The sequence below is a fragment of the Delphinus delphis genome, chromosome 9 (genome assembly GCF_949987515.2).
Source record: "Delphinus delphis chromosome 9, mDelDel1.2, whole genome shotgun sequence".
In the NCBI taxonomy this organism is placed as follows: Eukaryota; Metazoa; Chordata; class Mammalia; order Artiodactyla; family Delphinidae; genus Delphinus; species Delphinus delphis.
Window position 1 is genome coordinate 93,732,173 of NC_082691.1, and position 19,024 is coordinate 93,751,196.

The 19,024-nt window shown below is 45.0% G+C and overlaps 1 protein-coding gene across 2 annotated transcripts in view; it reads right to left on the reverse strand.

The window, feature by feature from the left end:
- Window positions 1-3,647, reverse strand: part of MKRN1 (makorin ring finger protein 1) — a 29,124-nt gene extending 25,477 nt beyond the window's left edge. For both annotated transcript variants that reach the window (XM_060020998.1, XM_060020997.1), the window contains exon 1: window positions 3,279-3,647. In XM_060020998.1, the coding sequence (XP_059876981.1) occupies window positions 3,279-3,457 (179 nt within the window). In that variant the 5' untranslated portion in view covers window positions 3,458-3,647. The remainder of the gene's footprint in view (window positions 1-3,278) is intronic.
- Between the last annotated feature and the right edge of the window lie 15,377 nt (window positions 3,648-19,024).

Here is a 19,024-nt window from a genome sequence, read left to right on the forward strand (position 1 = left end):
ACAGCACTTGGATAAAGACTTTCCGGAAAAATTCCCTTCATTTTTACACTACACTTAAAGTTTTTGAAAAATCAAAATGAAAAAACACTTGGTTTTTGTGTATTATTTCAATACACTCGTCTACCATTGTAGAAGCACTCTGATAAAACATTGTCTAAGTTCAAAATTACAACCTGCAAGTTACGACTTTGTTGTTTTAACCCCCAACACTCAAGAAAACTAGAAGAAGCAATAGCATTTCTAGTTCACAGCACTAAATTCTAATAAAAGATATCAAAATGGCCTGGTGGGGGCAGCATAACACAGTTCCTTGGGAAAAGTATACCTAGGTTTTCCTTAAAGGCCGCGAAGATAAACACAATGACAGAATTTCAAGAGAAATATTTAGACAATTACTAACCAACAAGAAAATACAGATGATTCTGAGCAACCAAAAACAAATTTATAACATCCAAACAGCTAAGAGGATTATACCCTTGGTGAAGAAAACAGCCTTAGTCAAATTCCTAGATATAAAGAGGGGAAGAGGCACAAACTAGAACACTATCTTGAATTCTCTTCAAAGGAGATTTTGCTATCAAACACAATGGAAATATTTATAATACAGTGCATTTCTGCATTTCCTTCAACATCTAGCTCTATGTCTCTCGTTGTAAGCACTAATGCTTATTTACTGAATAACTGAATGAGGTAGTCCCAAAAAGATATACACGTTCTACTAAGTCCTTTGTCTTTGCTGATTTACAAGGGTCGTCCACTTCTTAACGAAAGCAGAGGAATCTTACAAGCACATATCAAAGTGGGTAATTTTAGGTGTGGATTTATCAAGATCAATTTAAGCATTTACTGAGTATACCAGGCACTGAGTAAAGCCCTACAGATACAATGATAAACAAAACAGGGCCCCTGCTCTCAGAAAGCTCAAAGCTTACAATAAATAAATGAAGATATCATATTTGGTATTCCCCTATTCAAAAGGAAGAAAGATTTTTTAACAGGAGATCGTGTTGCTACTTAGAACAACTGAAAACAATATCAAATATTAAAACCCAAGACTCATCAACTAGCCTGTGCTTTTTTGGATAACTGTCTCAAGCAAAAGCTATAGACAGCTTTATATGAAAAACAAAAACAACAGCATATCTAAGCCTGTATCTGATACATAATGCTTCTTAGAAATATTACTCAGCTACGTAAATTCCTTAAATATATAAATCTATTGGTTCATGGGCAAGGAACTGCCACTGGTCCAGGATCGATCTGGGATCTTTCAGAAACTCAAAGATCCTAAAGGTAGACAAAAAGGAATGATTAGTCTGGTGAGCCGTTCTGAATTCTGGTGACACTGGTGAGGAAGTAGAAAAGGAGAAGTAGATCAGGGAAAAGTGCCTAACAGAGGGGAAAGTAAAGTGTAGAAGTGATAACGCATTCTGGGCAGAAATGAGTTGAGCTCAGATACAGACGCAACAGGATAGTAATGAGACGAGTAATATATAGTAATGTCAAGTTAGTGATGGGTATTCAAGGCTAAACTATATTGAGATCACAGTCTGTGTAAAATCAAGGCACTGAATAGAGTTCTTAAAGAACCCACATATTAAAGGAAGATTAGTCTGTGTATAGATAGATTGGAACTGCAGGATGAATGGCTAGAAAATTCAGGAATGTAAAAGGTTACACTACTCCCTTTATTTTTATATTTTTAATTTTTATTTATTTATTTTTTTGCGGTACGCTGGCCTCTCACTGCTGTGGCCTCTCCCGTTGCAGAGCACAGGCTCCCGACGCGCAGGCTCAGCGGCCATGGCTCACGGGCCTAGCCGCTCCGCGGCATGTGGGATCTTCCCGGACCGGAGCACGAACCCGTGTCCCCTGCATCGGCAGGCAGACTCCCAACCACTGCGCCACCAGGGAAACCCCTAGTCCCTTTATTTTTAAAAGAGTCAACCAGCACATACATATCAACTGTAACATTGTAGATAAAAGAGAAGTAACAGACTCAAATAATTGGTTCCATTAATAGGAATTTTAAAATTCTCATTCTTTGGGATACTGCACAAGTATTCTAAGGATCTACAGATCACTGATAAAAGCAGCTACCTAAAACGGCTTTTATGCTTTCTACATCCCGTTATTGAAAATAAACTTAATTAAACTTATCATTCATGCCTTAAATGTATCATGTTAAGCACTGAGAACGCTTCACTCTCGCTGTTAATACCAGGGAAGTGAGTTTTGTATATTAAGAATATTTTCAAACATTTACATATAAATTAAATTACCCTACCTAAGTGAAAACCGGCGTTTCAACTGATTTTTTCAACTGATTGAAAAACAAAAGCTTCTAGGCGCTTACTGATCACTTTTTAAAAATCCAAGTACAACATTCAATTAAATGCCCTAATCTTAAACGTACAGCTCGATAATTTTTTACAGGCGTGCACACGTCAGTATAACCGTCCTCCACTAATCACTTATTTTTTTTCCAAATATTTTCATCCGACATCCCAAACCAAAACAAAATCTCTCTCCTTTGGGAGCGACGAGCTCCTCGACTCCCTTAAGTAAGATGCGTGGATTTCCAAGAGATGATACCTTTAGCCGGGGCACGGTAACGGCAGCTCGTCAAATTTAAGGCGGAGGAGACGACCCCGGCCCGGCACTCGGTTCTAAGACAAAGCTCAGAACCGCCAACCTCGATAAACATACAAAGAAGAAATAACCAAAGCTCCTGCTCCAGGTGGGGCGGGGGCCGAGAGACCCGAGAAGACTTTACAAACGGATGACACGGCGGCGGGGCCCGGCAGCCAAGCCCCCTCGCCGGGGCCCGCGGCGGCGCTCCCCGGCCAGGCAGGGTCGCGGGGAGGCGGCTGGCTCCAGGAGACACCGCCAACCTCCTTCTCGAAACGGCGAGCTGGAGGCAGGGGCTGGGAGTTCCGGCGACAATAAGAAGGAGGGAGGAGTCATCCTACCTCTCCCCGTGCGCGCTGCGCGCTCCGCCGGGTGCGGGGAGACTGCGGGCGGTGCGGCGGCTCCGCAACGAGGCCGCGCGCGCCCGAGCCTCAGCGGCCGGCGGGGGTTGACGCAGCGCGGGCGGCGAGGCCGCGGCGGCCGCGGGGACAGGAACGCCGGCGGCGCCGGCGGCGGCAGCAGCAGCAGCACCGTCGGCGGCGGCTACGAAACGCCGGCTCCCCTCCCACCTCCGGCCGGTCGCCCGCCCCTTCCTCCGGGGTCTCGGTCCCCTCCCCGCGCCCGGCGCCGGCCGCGCTGCGGCTCACCTGCAGGTGACCTGTTTAGTCCAGCCGCCGCTGCTGCCGTCGCTGCCGCCTCCCCCGCCCCCCGCCCCCAGGGACGGGGAGGTGACTGTGGGGGTAGGGGTGGGGGAGGCCGCTGCCGCCGCTGCCGCTCGTGCTCCTGATGTTGTGGCTGTTGTTCCGGGAGCTGCAGCCTCCGCCATTACTGTTTATCCCACACAGCAATGGCGCCGGAACTTCCGGGATCACATAATTCCGGTCCGGCTGCGGGGAGGAGAAGGCGGCAAGGCGAGGGGTGGAGAAGGACACTGAGGCGCCCGCTCGTTCCCCTCTGCCCCGCGTCGCGTCTCAGAGCGATCTCGCCGCTAGCACTGCGGGCCGGAGCCCGAGCGCCCCAGCCCGCCCCCAGGGCTCTCTGATTGGTGGGCGAGGCAGCCCCGCCTTGGAGGGGCGGGGCGAGGGCGGGCTACCCCAGGTGAGGCCCACCCCCCCACCTACTGCCCCCAGGCTCCACATCCAGGGAACCAAAGTCCTCATTTCAAGGGCACTGACTTAGAGGAATGCGTCCCAGCATAGGCTGATGCAGTGGAGAGGCGTAGTGGGATTGGGGTCCTGGGTTTGAATCCAGACTTCCCTGGCTCTACCAATTACTAGCTGTACGAATTTGAGCTGGTTACCCATTCTCTCTAGCCTCAGTCTCCTGATCTCTCAAATGGGGGTGAGAGTAGGCCCCACCACATTGGGTTGTGGTGAGGTTTATATATGTGTGGCAATCACTGAGCTTAGTACCTGACAGACTAAACACTTAATAAATGTTCTCTCTTATTCTTCCCATCAGAGGTGGGATCTCTCAACCCAAAAGAATAGTATGGTGGCTAAGCAAATGCTCTGCAGTCAGCTTGTCTCCATTACCTCCAGGCTTCTCCCATTCCTAGCAATGTGTTTTTGAGTAAGTTAACTTACCCCTTAGTCTCCTGCTTTCCATCTGTAAAATAATAATAATAATTTAAAAATAACTCCCTACCCCAGAGACGATTATGAAAATTAAATGAGAGTCCACTGTGCTTCACACTACAGTTTTAACTTAATAGATATTGAATAACAAAAGCTGTCTGAAATATCCCAGCTTCTAAGAGTTATTTCTAAAACTAAGAACATTAAAAAGTATTTAATCCTACTTTCTGATTAAACCCCATGGTCCACACAGATGCTGCATATTAAATCCTGAGCAGTTTTTCATGAGCCCTTAAATTTGCTTTTCTATAGTCTCTCTACCTTGAGAAAGTGAAAATCCACCCCACTGATAATCAGACCACAATGTACCCAACAGACACAAACAAGGACAGTGGCAAAGCCAACAGAAAACAATGTTTCACCCAAGGCCACACCATGACTGCAAAATGACTAACAATCCCCTTTTGAGTAATCACAGCTTTTTGCTAATGACCTTCCCAGCCCCACTTCACTTCTCCCTCTGACCTCCCAAAGAAGATTTATGAGACACCCAGTTTCTAAACTGCCCCACCTCACGACAGCACCCCAAACCAGAGCTGGTCTCCTCTTCTGCTGTGTTGTTACCCAAAAAGAGCTTCAACCCTGTGAGAAGCCCCTCCCTATTCCCCTTTCCAAGATGCCCACATTCCGCTCCTGGGTGGCCTCCCCTGCGGCGGCAAGTTAATAAATCTTTGTTGGACTACAGGTGTGTCCCTGGTAGTCTTTATCTGTTAGGGTTTATCTGTTGTTGTTAAATAACAAAATTTCAACCAATTTTATGATCTAATTGGCTTTATTGAACAATTCATGAATTGGACATCTAGAAAGGAGTTGCACTGAGCTGTAGAAAAGGAAAGGTTTTTAAAGGCTGAAAGGGGGCAGAAAAAGGAACTTATTAGCAAAGAAAGCATTGTTCTCCCAAAAAGAACAGAAGGGGCCTACTGGTCATTATCACCTCACCTAGTGCTGACCAGGTAATTCCAGGTTGACTGGTTAAAGGTTACATTCCTGGGGGGTTGAGACAACAGGCTAGGCATTAAGGCTTGGTTTGGTGATGTGAGGTTTAGCACAAGTGACTCCATTTTGGGCCTTCTGTCTCCTTTTTAACACAGTCAAGTGATAAATTGTGTTTTTAAAATGTGGGAGTAGGAAAGGAAGTACTGAAACTTTTTTATGTTAAGAAAGAGGGTCATTTAAAACAATTCTATTTTAGAAAAATCCTCTTGTAAAGTATGGATTCTTTTTGTCTCCTCACTGCTGCCCTCACCTGGAAGCAGTGATGCTCAGCTCAGGGCCCTCAGAGCAGTCACATGAGATGGTAAAAGATCTGAGTCACAGAGATACACCTGGAAAGGCCCTGGGCCTCAACTTTAAGATGGATTGAGGATGGAACCCAGACTGTCCCCGAGACCCCATGTGCCCAGCCAAGCTGAGCTCTGAATTTTAGATCTTCCTGTTCAGCCCTGCAGCCAAAGTGACTTTCTCTGCTCCAAGTTCTCCAAGGAGGGTTTCAATCAGGGTAAGGCTTTACTAGGCCCCATCTACAGACCTCATCTCTCTTCTGCCCCTTTTTTGCTTCTCCAGGAACTCTGACCTCAAGCTTGTTACCAAATGCAAGTTTGTGTGCCCGAGGCACAGTGAGGCCAAACAGACCTAAACATCAGAGTCTGGTGCAGAGAGAGGTTTATTGCAGGGCCAAGCAAGGGGAACGGGTGGCTCAAAAAACCCCAACTCCTCGATGGTTTTCAAGGAGAAATTTTTATAGGCAAAATTTGGGGTGAGGGCTGCAAGGTGTGTGACTTTCTTCTGACTGGTTGGTGGTGAGGTAACTGGACGGTGCTCCAGGAATCTAGCGTTCAGCCCGAAGTTGCGAAGTTACCATCCTCCACCTGGGTGGGGACCTTAGTTCCTGCAGAAGAACTCAAAGATATTGTTATGTACATTCCTTCAGGAAGAACCAGGACCCTGCCCCGAGGTTTCACTATTGTTTCTTGACTACTCCTTCTTTGTTTCTGTATTCCCTCCCTTCCCTGATTAGCAACTGTTTGAATCCACCCTTTGGGACTCAGGGAATATCAAGGAGGCTGAATGAAGCTTATAAACAAGAAACTGGGGGCAGGGAAAGGATTTGTACTTGGTTTCATGCTGACCCAAACACGCAAGTCACACTCTCACAACCTCATCATCTAGACATTTCCTTGGCTACCTCCTCCAAGCTTTTGCCAAAACTCAACCAGAAATTCTCAAATCTTGGGGCTGGGGGTGATAAATTGGGAGATTGGGATTGACATATACACACTACTATATATAAAACAGGTAACTAATAAGGACCTACTGTATAGCACAGGGAACTCTACTCAATACTTTGTAATGACCTATATGAGAAAAGACTCCTAAAAAGAGTAGATAAATGTGTTGACTAAAAAACTCTTCACAACCTAAAAATTGAGAGTTGTGTTTTATTCAGCTGGAGTTTTTAGGACTTCAAGCCCGGGAGTCAGTGTCTCAAGTAACCCTGAGAAAATTGCTCCAAGGAGAGGAGGGGAGCTGGGATATATACTTTTGTAACAAAGGGAAGTTAGTAGGAACAAAAGATTACTGTTAATAAAAGAAAACCAGATATCTCAAGTTAAGGAATTTAACATTTTTCTATGTATGGGAAGATGCAAGAGTTGGGCTCACTGAAATCATTCCTTTGATATGCACCTCAGCTGTCTGGGGCCAGTACCCTGTGTTTTCACGTCCTGAGTTTCCTCAGGGCTCACCGCAGGGAGTGGCTGCAGTCTGATGGCTGCTAGATGGCAGGTATTCTTTCCTTCCTGAGTCCCCTCAGGGATCACCAGCGCAGCCTAGTGAGCTGCAACTGCTGATGACTGTGACATCCTTTGTTTACTGATAATGGCAGGCAATATTCCATTTATCATATGTATATGTATAACTGATTCACTTTGCTGTACAGCAGAAACTAACACAACATTGCAAATCAACTATACTCCGATAAAAAATTAATTAAGGGATTCCCTCGTGGCACAGGGGTTAAGAATCCGCCTGCCAATGCAGGGGACACAGGTTCGAGCCCTGGTCCAGGAAGATCCCACATGCCACGGAGCAACTAAGTCTGCGAGCCACAACTACTGAGCCCGTGCGCCACAACTACTGAGGCTGTGTGCCTAGAGCCCGTGCTCCGCAACAAGAGAAGCCACCGCAATGAGAAGCCCGCGCACCACAACGAAGAGTAGCCTCCCGCTCACTGCAACTAGAGAAAGCCCGCGCACAGCAACGAAGACCCAACGCAGTGAAAAATAAATAATTTAAATAAATAAATTTTTAAAAATTTAAAAATTAAAACAATTAAGAAAAAGAAATTCTCAAATCTCAATTTCTCCTCTGACTGCCTTTTAAAATATGGCAACACGTTTCCTCACCGCCTCACCCCACCCTCCTACACTCCTAATCCCCTTACTCCGCTCCATCTTTCTTTTTCTTTCTTTCATTTTTTTTTTTTGGCATGCAGGATCTTAGTTACCCGACCAGGGATCGAACCCATGCCCCTGCAGTGGAAGCTGGAGTCTTAACCACTGGATCACCAGGGAAGTCCCTGCTCTATTCTTCTTTATTGCATACTATTTACCTTCTAATTTACTATAGAATTTCTTGTTATTTATTTTTTAATTGTCTATCTCTCCTAGCTAGAATATAAGTTCCCTGAGGGCAGGAATCTTTACCTATTTTGTTCAGATGTATCCCAAGTCCCTAGTACAGTGTCTGGCATATAGTAGGTGCTCAATAATATGTGGGCAATGGATGAAAGAATTCTCTGTTGTTAGAAAAATTACTACGCCTTGTCTCACCATCCATACCAATAGGAATAATGATGTTTTGTATTATAGGGAAACAAAATAAACAAAGAGTCATTCTTTTCTCTGGGAGAAAAGTTCAGCACAAGGCAATCCATTTACCTCTTCCCTCACAAAATATTTATTCGTGATTTTGATTTTGCTGGACCCATGCTACCCAAACAGCCAGGTTACATAGGAATCATGAGCGGACTTTAGTGCCTGAACATAGTAGCCCGGTGACATTGGGCAAGTTCCTGCCTAAGTCTCCTCACTGGTGAAATAAGGCCAGTGGTACACCTTCCTTATAAGTATTAAATGAGTTAATATATATAAGCCTCAAGAAACAGTCCCTAGGTGTAGTAACTGCTAGGTAAGTATTTATTATTGTTTCCATTGATGTTGTTATATGATGTTAAAACAGGGTTGCCAGATTTAGCATATGAAAATACAGGATGCCCAGTTAAATTTGAACTTCAGATAAATAACAAATCGAGTTTTAGTGTAAGTATATCCCAAATATTGCATGGGATATACTTATAACATTCGTTGTCTGAACTTCAAATATAACTAGGCCTCCTATATTTTATCTGGCAACCCTACATCAGAATCATACTGATGCTTTTCAAAGGCCTGTCACCTCCTTGTCTAGTTCTAGTCTCACAACAGGCTTGTCAAGTTGAGCAAGCACAGATTATTTTGCCCCTATGAATCTGAGCAGATGAAGTTGAAGAGACAGGCAGAGATGCTGTGCAGGATCACACAGCCCATGAGTGACAGAGCAGAGCTTGAAGCTTGAGGAATTGTAGCTGTGGGGCTAGTGTTCCTTCCCCAGCCGGTACTGGAAGTCAGGCTCTCCCCTAGGGGAAGCTTTTAATGTAAAAGGGAAGACTACAGACAAGATGCAATCCCACTTGTCGGTCTGTGCCGAGTGCTACAAAATTAAAGAAAGTATAAGAGATAAGGCTAGCATCGTGCCAAGCTGCTGTGGATTCTATTGCTGTGGGCAGATCTACTTTGCACTCTGTGGAATAACCTTGAAAACCTTACTGTGTGAATTCTAGTCCCACACAATAAGCACAAATATTAATCTTCCTGTTATTTTCTTTCCAAAGGGGGTTCAAATAATGATTTGGTCTCTGTAAAAACACTTTGTATTTTCACATAGGTCAGTGGTTCCCTGCCTTCTTTGGTGTAAGTATCCTCTCCAACAATTTATGAATTATTTTGTATTAGAGGCTGTGTTAATTTTTCCTTTGTATAATTTTTTTTTATAATAATACAATCATGTGACTAAACATTTTTTTAAAAGTAGAAAAGGGCCTGACAGGGACTTCCCTGGTGGTCCAGTGGTTAGGACTCCAGCCTCTCACTGCCCAGGGCCGGGGTTCGATCCCTGATCAGGGAACTAAGATCCCACAAGCGTGCAGAGCAGCCAAAAAAAGAGGGCCGGGGTGGGGGGGTCATGACAAAGATTCTTTGACTAAACTCTACTCAGGCTCCCCTGAACTTTACAATGAGGCCTCAATTTTTGGACTTCCGTGTTCATCTCTGCATCCAATTTTAGCAAGAATCCTGTTAAATTGCTTTAGCCAGAATCCTCCATCGCACTGGTGCGGGTCGAATCTGGGAGACAGTTTTGGGTGAAGTAGTAAAGGACTCTATTGCTTTGCCAGGCAAATGGGAACACACAAGGTTCCTGCCTCAAAAAAATGTGTGTGCCAACCCAAGAGGATTTGAGGAGGAGTTTTATAACAATACTTCAAAGGTGAGGTTGCTGACAAGATGAGGGTGTGTGCAGGGTCTCAGGGTCTCCTGATTTGATGGGCTTCTCTGCTCCCTTTAATCTTGCCTCGGGTGGTTTCTCGGCAGCTCCTCCTTTGATTAGCAACTGTTCGAATCTGCCCTTTGGAACTCAGGAAAGGTCAAGGAGGCTGGAGTCTTGCCTACAAGAAACGGGGGACAAAAAAAGGCTTCCTTGCCCAGGATCCCATAACCCCACCTCCGCTTCACTAAGCACTGGACCACCAGGGAATTCCCCTCTCTCTCTTTTTTTAAATGGAAGTAGAGTTGATTTACAATTATTTGCCATTCCTCTTAATCCTCATAAGTTTAAGAGATACTTTATTTCCTTTTCTGTCTATTTGCAACCTTTGCCCATTTTTCTCTTAGATCATTTGTAAGCGGAATTAGGGAAATTAGCATTTTGTTTCTCATGAACTGCAAATATGTTTCTCAGTTTGTTGTTGGTGTTCTGATTTTCCTTGTGATTTTTGCCATGTGGATTTTTTTTTTTAAGATGCAGTCTAATTCTATGTTTTCTGGATTTTGTATCATAGTTATAAAAGTCTTCCCCACCCCAAGGTTATTAAAGTATTCACCCCCCTTTTTTTTTTCCTAGTAATTTTATGGTTTGATTTACTACGTTTAAATTTATGATCCTTTTGTAATTTGTCCGGGCACAAGGTGTTAGGTGTGACAGCTTTGATTTTTCCCAGATGGTTACCCAGTTGTCTCAATACCATTTATTGAATAGTTCATCTTTTCTCCACTGACTTGAGATGCCATCTTTATGGCATATTAAATTCTTTTTTTTTAAATTTTAATAGTGTTCATTTCTTTTTTTTTTCTTAAGAAATTTATTTATTTTTGGTTGCATTGGGTCTTCATTGCTGCACGGGCTCTCTTCAGTTACAGAGCGGTGGGCGGGCTTCTCATTGCGGTGGCTTCTCTTGTTGCGGACCACCGGCACTGGGCCAGCGGGCTTCAGTAGTTGTGGCTCGTGGGCTCTACAGCACAGGCTCAGTAGTTGTGGCACACGGGCTTACTTGCTCCGCAGCAGGTGGGATCTTCCCGGACCAGGACTCGAATGCGTGTTCCCTGCATTGGCAGGCAGATTCCTAACCACTGCGCCACAGGGAAGTCCCATATTAAATTCTTATACTCAAGTCTGTTTGTGAACTTTCTGTTCTCTTTATTTAAATCCCAGTGCTGTATATTATTGAAGGTATATAATACCTGTTAGTGCCATCTTACTATTTTTTCCAGAAAAGTTCTCACTTTATCTTTTACATATGAAATTTAGAATCTGATTGTCTAATTTTTAAAATCCTGTTATTTTTATTTTTAACCTTAAACATTTTGCCCTACCCCTCCCACAATCTGCACATAATGCTTGGAGCTCTTTGTCCTCAGCTTTAGCTCACTGCCTGGCCCAAAATCTTTGTTGAGTAAACAAATGAATAGATAAACCAACGGGTAGATGCAGGAATGAATGCAAATTTAGGTTTGTGCTGGTTTACCCTAGTGTGAAGCTCCCCTCCCCCACTCTAAAGGACAGGAGCTAAGGTCTTAGGAAAAAAATTAGGAAAACTTGTAGCAAACTCAGTGCCTCCTCTTTAAATGGCCTGGTGTCTCAGCCCTTCGGCATTCCCACACCCCCAAGCCTTTGTGCAGACCAAATAGCTTTTGCAGTTTGAGGGCTTTCTTTTAAGCAGGGAGCAAAAAATGCTAATAATGTTTCCAGTTTCCATTCTTGCCCTTGCTAGGAGTGTGAGCTGTAATCTCCAAAAGTACAAAAAGGCCCAGGGACAGCCCTAGGGGTGGGTGGGAAAAAGATCAACTAGTTTTGAGAAAAGTAAGCATTTAAAATACCAAGAAGTTAGAAAAATCTTATCTGCTTTAACCTGTACTTTCTAGGGTGTGTGTGTGTGTGTGTGTGTGTGTGTGTGTGTGTGTGTGTGTGTGTGTGTTTTAACCGTTAGAGTAAACGCTACTCTCTCTTCTGCCCTAGTGAAACCAAGCTTTCTAGGAAACAGAGGCTGGAGAGGGCAGCCTAATCTCCGTAGGAATTATCTATTTCAGAAGACTTCTTGAGTCCAGACTAAGAAATGGGTGCTGAGAATGAATTTAAGAATTCCCTAGGCTGGGATTAACAGATACACACTACTATGTATAAAATAGATAACCAACAAGGGCCTACTGTATAGCGCAGGGAACTATACTCAATATTACATAATAATCTATAAGGGAAAAGAATCTAAAAAAGCATATATATATGTGTGTGTGTGTATATATATATGTAAATAGCTGTGCTGTACACCTGAAACTCACACGATATTATAAATCAATTAAAAAAACAATTCCTTAGCCTTATTTGGTTAAAAAACAGAATTTTGTTTGTTTGTTTGTCTTTTTAAGAAAAAGCTTCTTCTGGGTACAGTCTAAATGGGCCACAGTCTTAGAATGATGGCATCAGTGAATGTATTCACTTATTCATTCATTTAGATAGGATCATCAGGGAAGGCTTTTCTTTTCTTTTTTTTTTATAAATTTATTTATTTATGTATTTTTGGCTGTGTTGGGCCTTCGCTGCTGCACGGGCTTTCTCTAGTTGCAGAGAGCGGGGGCTATACTTCATTGCATTATGCGGGCTTCTCATTGCAGTGGCTTCTCTTGTGGCAGAGCATGGGCTCTAGGGGCGCAGGCTCAGTAGTTGTGGCCCATGGGCTTAGTTGCTCTGCGGTGTGTGGGATCTTCCCAGACCAGGGCTCGAAGCCATCTCTCCTGCATTGGCAGGCGGATTCTTCACCACTGCGCAACCAGGGAAGTCCAGGGAAGGCTTTTCTAAGATGATATTTGAACAGACACCTAAAGGATTGGCAAGAATAAGCCAATTGAAAATCTAAGGGAATAGTGTACAGGACAGAGGGAACAGCGAGTACAGAAGCCCTGAGATGGGGTCATGCTTGATATAATCCAAGAACTGCCAATGCCAGTGTGGCTGGAGCCCACTGAGCCAGGCTGAGTGTGGCCAGAGATGGGGCAGGCTGGCTGGGGAGAAATGGGAAGAGAGAGTGAGAGACAGGGTCCCGAGGAGCAGATTCCTCCTAACACCAGTTCACAGCATGCTTTGGGTGTGAGTCTACCAGCCAGGCAGAAGTTATCAAACCTATTGAAACTGCACGGAAGCAGCGGGCATCCTGGTGTGGCTACCTGAAGGGAGGAGACAAAGGGATACTGTGAGGGGAGGGGAGGGACAACACAGACTCCTTTTTCATTCTCAAATAATCACAGGTACAGAGTGTCTTTCTAGCTTTCTGTCTGTTTATCCTTCTGGCTTCACACGTAGCAGGGAGCTTTGATCTGAAGGATTACGGCAATGCATTCTGGATTTGGTAATTACATGGGAGAAAAAAAAACTTTCTCTACTCTCTTAGGTTCATTATCTAGGACATGCAAATTAAACTGATAAAAGACAGATTAACAGGAGAAAAGAGTTTGTTTCATACGCATAAGAGTAGCCAGCGAAAGAAGTAGCTGGCTTTTTAAATGGCTAAAATTAAAGGCTTATACACCTAACTTAGTAGGGAAAAGGGAGGGAGAGAGAAGGCTTCTATGGGAAAAACCCAATAGGTTTCTTTAGGGAAGCCCAGTGGGTTTTTAGAACAGGTGAGAGATAAGAAGGTTTGTGATAATGATTGTCTACATGGGTATGCACTGTATTTCTGCCTTCTTGAGGGCCATTAAGGGGATTTATGGTATCCTCATTTCCTAGCAGTTGCTGATTTTAGTTAGGTAAGGAAAACTCAGAAAAGCTTTTTTTCTGCATCTGTTGAATCTTAAATGTCTTTAGCTTAAAATCATCTTGATATCAACTCTGGGGCCTTGAGTGGGTCCCCACATTATCTAATATATATCTCATAGCATCTTGTGCCTATTTTCCAAAATATAAAAATGCACAGGTAATTGACAGATGAAACTAATGCCCTTTGATCAGAGAGCTGCGCAGAGAATACTCACTTTATGTGTCCTCATAGGACGGGGATCTGAGCTCCTAGGACTCACCCTTGAAGAGCAGTACAAGACCACCAGCCCCCCAAGCCGCAGAGGAGCCTTCACCTCGCTGACCCCACCTCAGCTCGGTGCCTGCAGCTCCTTGTTGCCTCTCACAGCAGCGGCCAGGCTTCCTGAGCACTGGTTCCCATGCAGGACCACCAGCCAGGCCCAGAGGCGACGGATGCCTTCCTCTCCCTCTTCCCAAAGCCCCCCTGTGCCCAAGTCCTGGCCTTTTCACTTCTGAAATCTATCTCAAATTTGCCCTGTTGCATCTCCACTGCCACTACTCTAAGCTATCATCATTTCTTGCTGGGCTATTTCAGTGGCCTGGTAATTGGTCTGTGGGCATCTACTCTGGCTCATCCCATTCCATCCTCTGCATTGTAGCCAGTGATCTAAATCTGAAGATGCTGTGTCATTCTCTTGCTTAAAACTTTTTCATAGTTTCTGGTTACTTTTATTATTTTTTAATTTATTTTTTAAACATCATTTATATATATATATTTAGTTACTTATTTGGTTGCACTGGGACTCAGCTGCAGCAGGCGGGCTCCTTAGTTGCAGCATGTGGGCTCCCCAGTTGTGGCATGTGAAATCTTAGTTGTGGCATTCATGTGGGATCGAACCTGGGGCCCCTGCATTGGAAGTACGAGTCCTATCCACTGCACCACCAGGGAAGTCCCTCTGGTTACTTTTAGAATGAGAATTAAATCCTTAGTAGGATCTACAGAGCCTTACAAATTTTGGCCCTGTTATGGACTGAACTGTGGCCCTCTCTCCCCCAAATTCCTGTGTTGAAGCCCCAATTCCCAGCACCACAGAATGTGACTGTATTTGGAGACACAACCTTTAAAGAGGTAACTGAGGTTATATAAGGTCATTGGGGTTGCCCCTAATCTAAAATGACTGGTGTCCTTATAAGAAGAGGCACTTAGGGCTTCCCTGGTGGCGCAGTGGTTGAGAGTCTGCCTGCCGATGCAGGGGACGCGGGTTCGTGCCCCGGTCCGGGAAGATCCCACATGCCACAGAGCGGCTGGGCCCGTGAGCCATGGCCGCTGAGTCTGCGCGTCCGGAGCCTGTGCTCCGCAATGGGAGAGGCCACAGCAGTGAGAGGCCCGCGTACCGCAAAAAAAAAAAAAAAAAAAAAGAGGCACTTAGGACACAGACAAGCAAAGAGGAAAGACAATATGAAGATACAGTTCATCTGCAAGTCAAGGAGAGAGGCCCCAGAAGAAAGCAACCCTGGGACTTCCAGCCTCCCCAGCTGTCAGACAATACATTTCCATTGCTTAAGCGGCCTAGTCTGTGGTACTTTGTTATGGCAGCCCTAGCAAACTAATACTGGCCCCTACGTACCCAGCCAGCTTTAATGTCTCTACAAAGCTCCCTTTACTAAGTTTCTAGAACTTGCCTTGCTCCCTCCCACTATGTATCGGTACCAAGCTATTCCCAACCTTCTTTCCCTTGCCTGTTCCCACCACAGAAGTGAAATACTAGCTTTCCCAGCATCCGTTGCACCAAGGGATGGTCATATGATCATAGACCAAGGAGCTATGAGGGGAAGGCTGCAGGGAGGCCTCTGGGAAAGATGTCCTGGGTTTTCTGGATAAGTCAGGCTTCTGCTTGGTCCTCCCTACCTCCTGCCTTTGAAAACCATCCTTATGTCTGGAGCTGGGCTGATAAGAGGACAGGCCTGAGCACAAGAAGTAATGTACAGAAGATGGTAGAGCAGAAAGAGCCTCAAAGACAGAGTGCAAGAACTGGCCCAGTGCCAGCAGCCACCACCTCCATATTTTTTGTTGTATGAGAAAAAACAAAAACACCCAATTGTTTTAGCCACTGGCAGTCAGATTTTGTTTCTTGAAGCCAAAAGCATTTCTAACCAATGTATGACTTAAGGCTTTGCACATGCTATTCCCTTCTCTGGAATGCTATTCCCTCCTCTCCCCAACCTTCAGACCTCAGCTCAAGTATCACTTTCTTGGGGAAGTGTTCTCTAGGCTCCTGACCAAGTCCAACCCCTCTGATCCACTCTCACACTCCAATTCCCCATCCTTCATAACACCTGTCATGATGGAAACATTATGTTTGTTTGTGTATGATTATCTGAATGTCGGTCTTCCCCCCAAAATCTCTTGAGAGCAGGGACTGTATTTATATTTGTTCACTGTTGTACCACCAGTATCTATGACACTCAATATGTGTAGAATGAATGAATGAATGAATGTCAAAAAGGCCCAATCCCAGGACATGCATTCATTCAAACTAGAGCAGTGTCTGGTACATCATTTCAGTTCAATAAATATATGTCTAATGAGTGAATGAATGGGGGAAACAAAGGTGAAAAGTAGCAGCACCTGTCCTCAAGGAATTTAGAAGCTAAGAGGGGAAGCAGACCCCAAAGCAGAACATTTTACTGGGAATGTGCAGTGGTAGAGGCACCTGCAAGGTACTGTCAGAGGTCAGAGAAGCAGCCATTATGCCAGACTGATTGAGAGTGAGGGTAGCAGGGAAGGTGCCACATGAGCTGAGCCAGCCGTGTGCCCTTGCTGCAGACTGCAGATGCACAGGCGTGGAGCTCAGGGACCGGATGGTGGAGGAGGGCAGCTGGAAGCAGTTCTACATTCACTGTTGAAGCATAAAATCCTCGGCAGGAAAGGGCAGGCTGCAGCCAGCTCTGGGGGAGGTGGGGAGGGCAGGGAGGGGTTGGACTTGGCCTGCAGGCAGTGGGGAGCCCTGGGAAGGTCTTGGGCAGGAGCCTGGCGCCGGTGCAGGTGGTCAGATCACAATCTAGCAGCAGAAGAAAGGTAGCTCTGAGTCCTGAGCTGCCAGCTTCACCGTGGTTACCTACCCTTCTAACTGGGATGATTCTGAGTCCCAGGCAAGGTTTCTCCACACAAGCTGTTCCGAAAAACAAATCAACCCTGTTAACTGAGTCAAGGAAATGGGTCCTGACCATTCATCAAGGACTCTGGCACCTGCCCCGCAGTCTCTCCACCCCAGGCCAGACCAGAAGGTCAGTTGTCTTTAAAATCCACGGGGAGACTTCCCTGGTAGTCCAGTGGTTAAGACTCCGAGCGTGGGTTCGATCCCTGGTCGGGGAACTAAGATCCCACATGCCACGCAGCATGGCCAAAAAAATAAATAAAGCAAAGCAGTATGCTAACACATATATATGGAATTTAAGAAAAAAAAATGTCATGAAGAACCTAGGGGTAACACAGACCTACTAGAGAATGGACTTGAGGATATGGGGAGGGGGAAGGGTAGGCTGTGACAAAGCGAGAGAGAGACATGGACATATATACACTACCAAACGTCAGGTAGATAGCTAGTGGGAAGCAGCCACATAGCACAGGGAGATCAACTCGGCGCTTTGTGACCACCTAGAGGGGTGGGATAGGGAGGGTGGGAGGGAGATGCAAGAGGGAGGAGATATGGGGATATATGTATAACTGATTCACTTTGTTGTAAAGCAGAAACTAACACACCATTGTAAAGCAATTATACTCCAATAAAGATGTTAAAAATAAATAAATAAAATAAACTAACTCACTTTAGAGATTAAAAAAAAAAGCAAATCAAATCCACAGGGACCACCCTGACTCCAGTTTTCCATGCACTCACCCTCAGGGGCCATTTCCTACCTTAAAAAAAAAAATCCCTACTATATATAAAATAGATAACCAACAAGGACCTACTATATAGCACAAGGAACTGTATTCATTATTTTGTAATAACCTATAAGGGAAAAGAATCTGAAGAAAAATTAGATATACATGTATGCATAACTGAATCACTTTGCTGTACACCTGAAACTAACACAACATTGTAAATCAACTAGACTTAAATATATATATATATATATATATATATATATATATATATATATATATATATCTCCAACTTAAAAAAAAATCCCAGATACCTTCTCTACTGTTTATACCCAGGCCTTTTCAGCCCCCCTAACTGCTCTACCTCCAGCCACTGCTCTTATAGCCCATTCTCTAGGGGTTTCAGGGACAATCATCCTGTGAGCCCAAGACCCCCCAAGAAAATGCCACTTGTCATAAAATCTTTCTTGGTCATCAGATCCTGCCCTAAATCAATGAAAAGCTTCAGGCTTTAAATAGAAAGCTGAGACTTCCCTGGTGGCGCAGTGGTTAAGAATCCACCTGCCAATGCAGGGGACATGGGTTTGAGCCCTGGTCTGGGAAGATCCCACAACTAAGGATCAACTAAGCCCGTGTGCCACAACTACTGAGCCTGCGCTCTAGAGCCCGTGAGCCATGACTCCTGAGCCTGCATGCCACAACTACTGAAGCCCGCGCAGCTAGAGGCCGTGCTCCGCAACAAGAGAAGCCACTGCAGTGAGAAGCCTGAGCACCGCAATGAAGAGCAGCCCCTGCTTGACGCTGCTAGAGAAAGCCCGCGAGCAGCAATGAAGACCCAACGCAGCCAAAAATAAATAAATAAATAAAATTTTAAAATAAAAAATAAATAGAAAGATAGAAAGCTGGCCGATTCCATTTGATTATACTCTGGCAATGGGGATTCTGGTTCCAACACTGCATTTGAAAAGTAAAAATGTGTGGTGTGATCCAAGTGTCCATCAACAGATGAATGGATAAAACAAAACGTGTTTAACATTCCCTGGTAGTCCAGTGGTTAGGGCTCCGCATGTCCACTGCAGGGGGCATGGGTTCGATCCCTAGTCTGGGAACTAATACGATGCAATGAATATGATTCAGCTTTAAAACAGAATGAAGGGCTTCCCTGGTGGTGCAGTGGTTGAGAGTCCGCCTGCCGATGCAGGGGACGCGGGTTCGTGCCCCAGTCCGGGAAGATCCCACATGCCGCGGAGCGGCTGGCCCGTGAGCCATGGCCGCTAAGCCTGCGCGTCCGGAGCCTGTGCTCCACAATGGGAGAGGCCACAGCAGTGAGAGGGCCACGTACCACAAAAAAAAAAAAACCAGAATGAAATTCTGACACATCTCCAACATGGATGAACCTTGAGGACATTACGCTAAGTGAAATGAGCCAGTCACAAAAGGACAAATCCTGCATGATTCTGCTTATATGAGGTACCTAAACTAGTCAAAT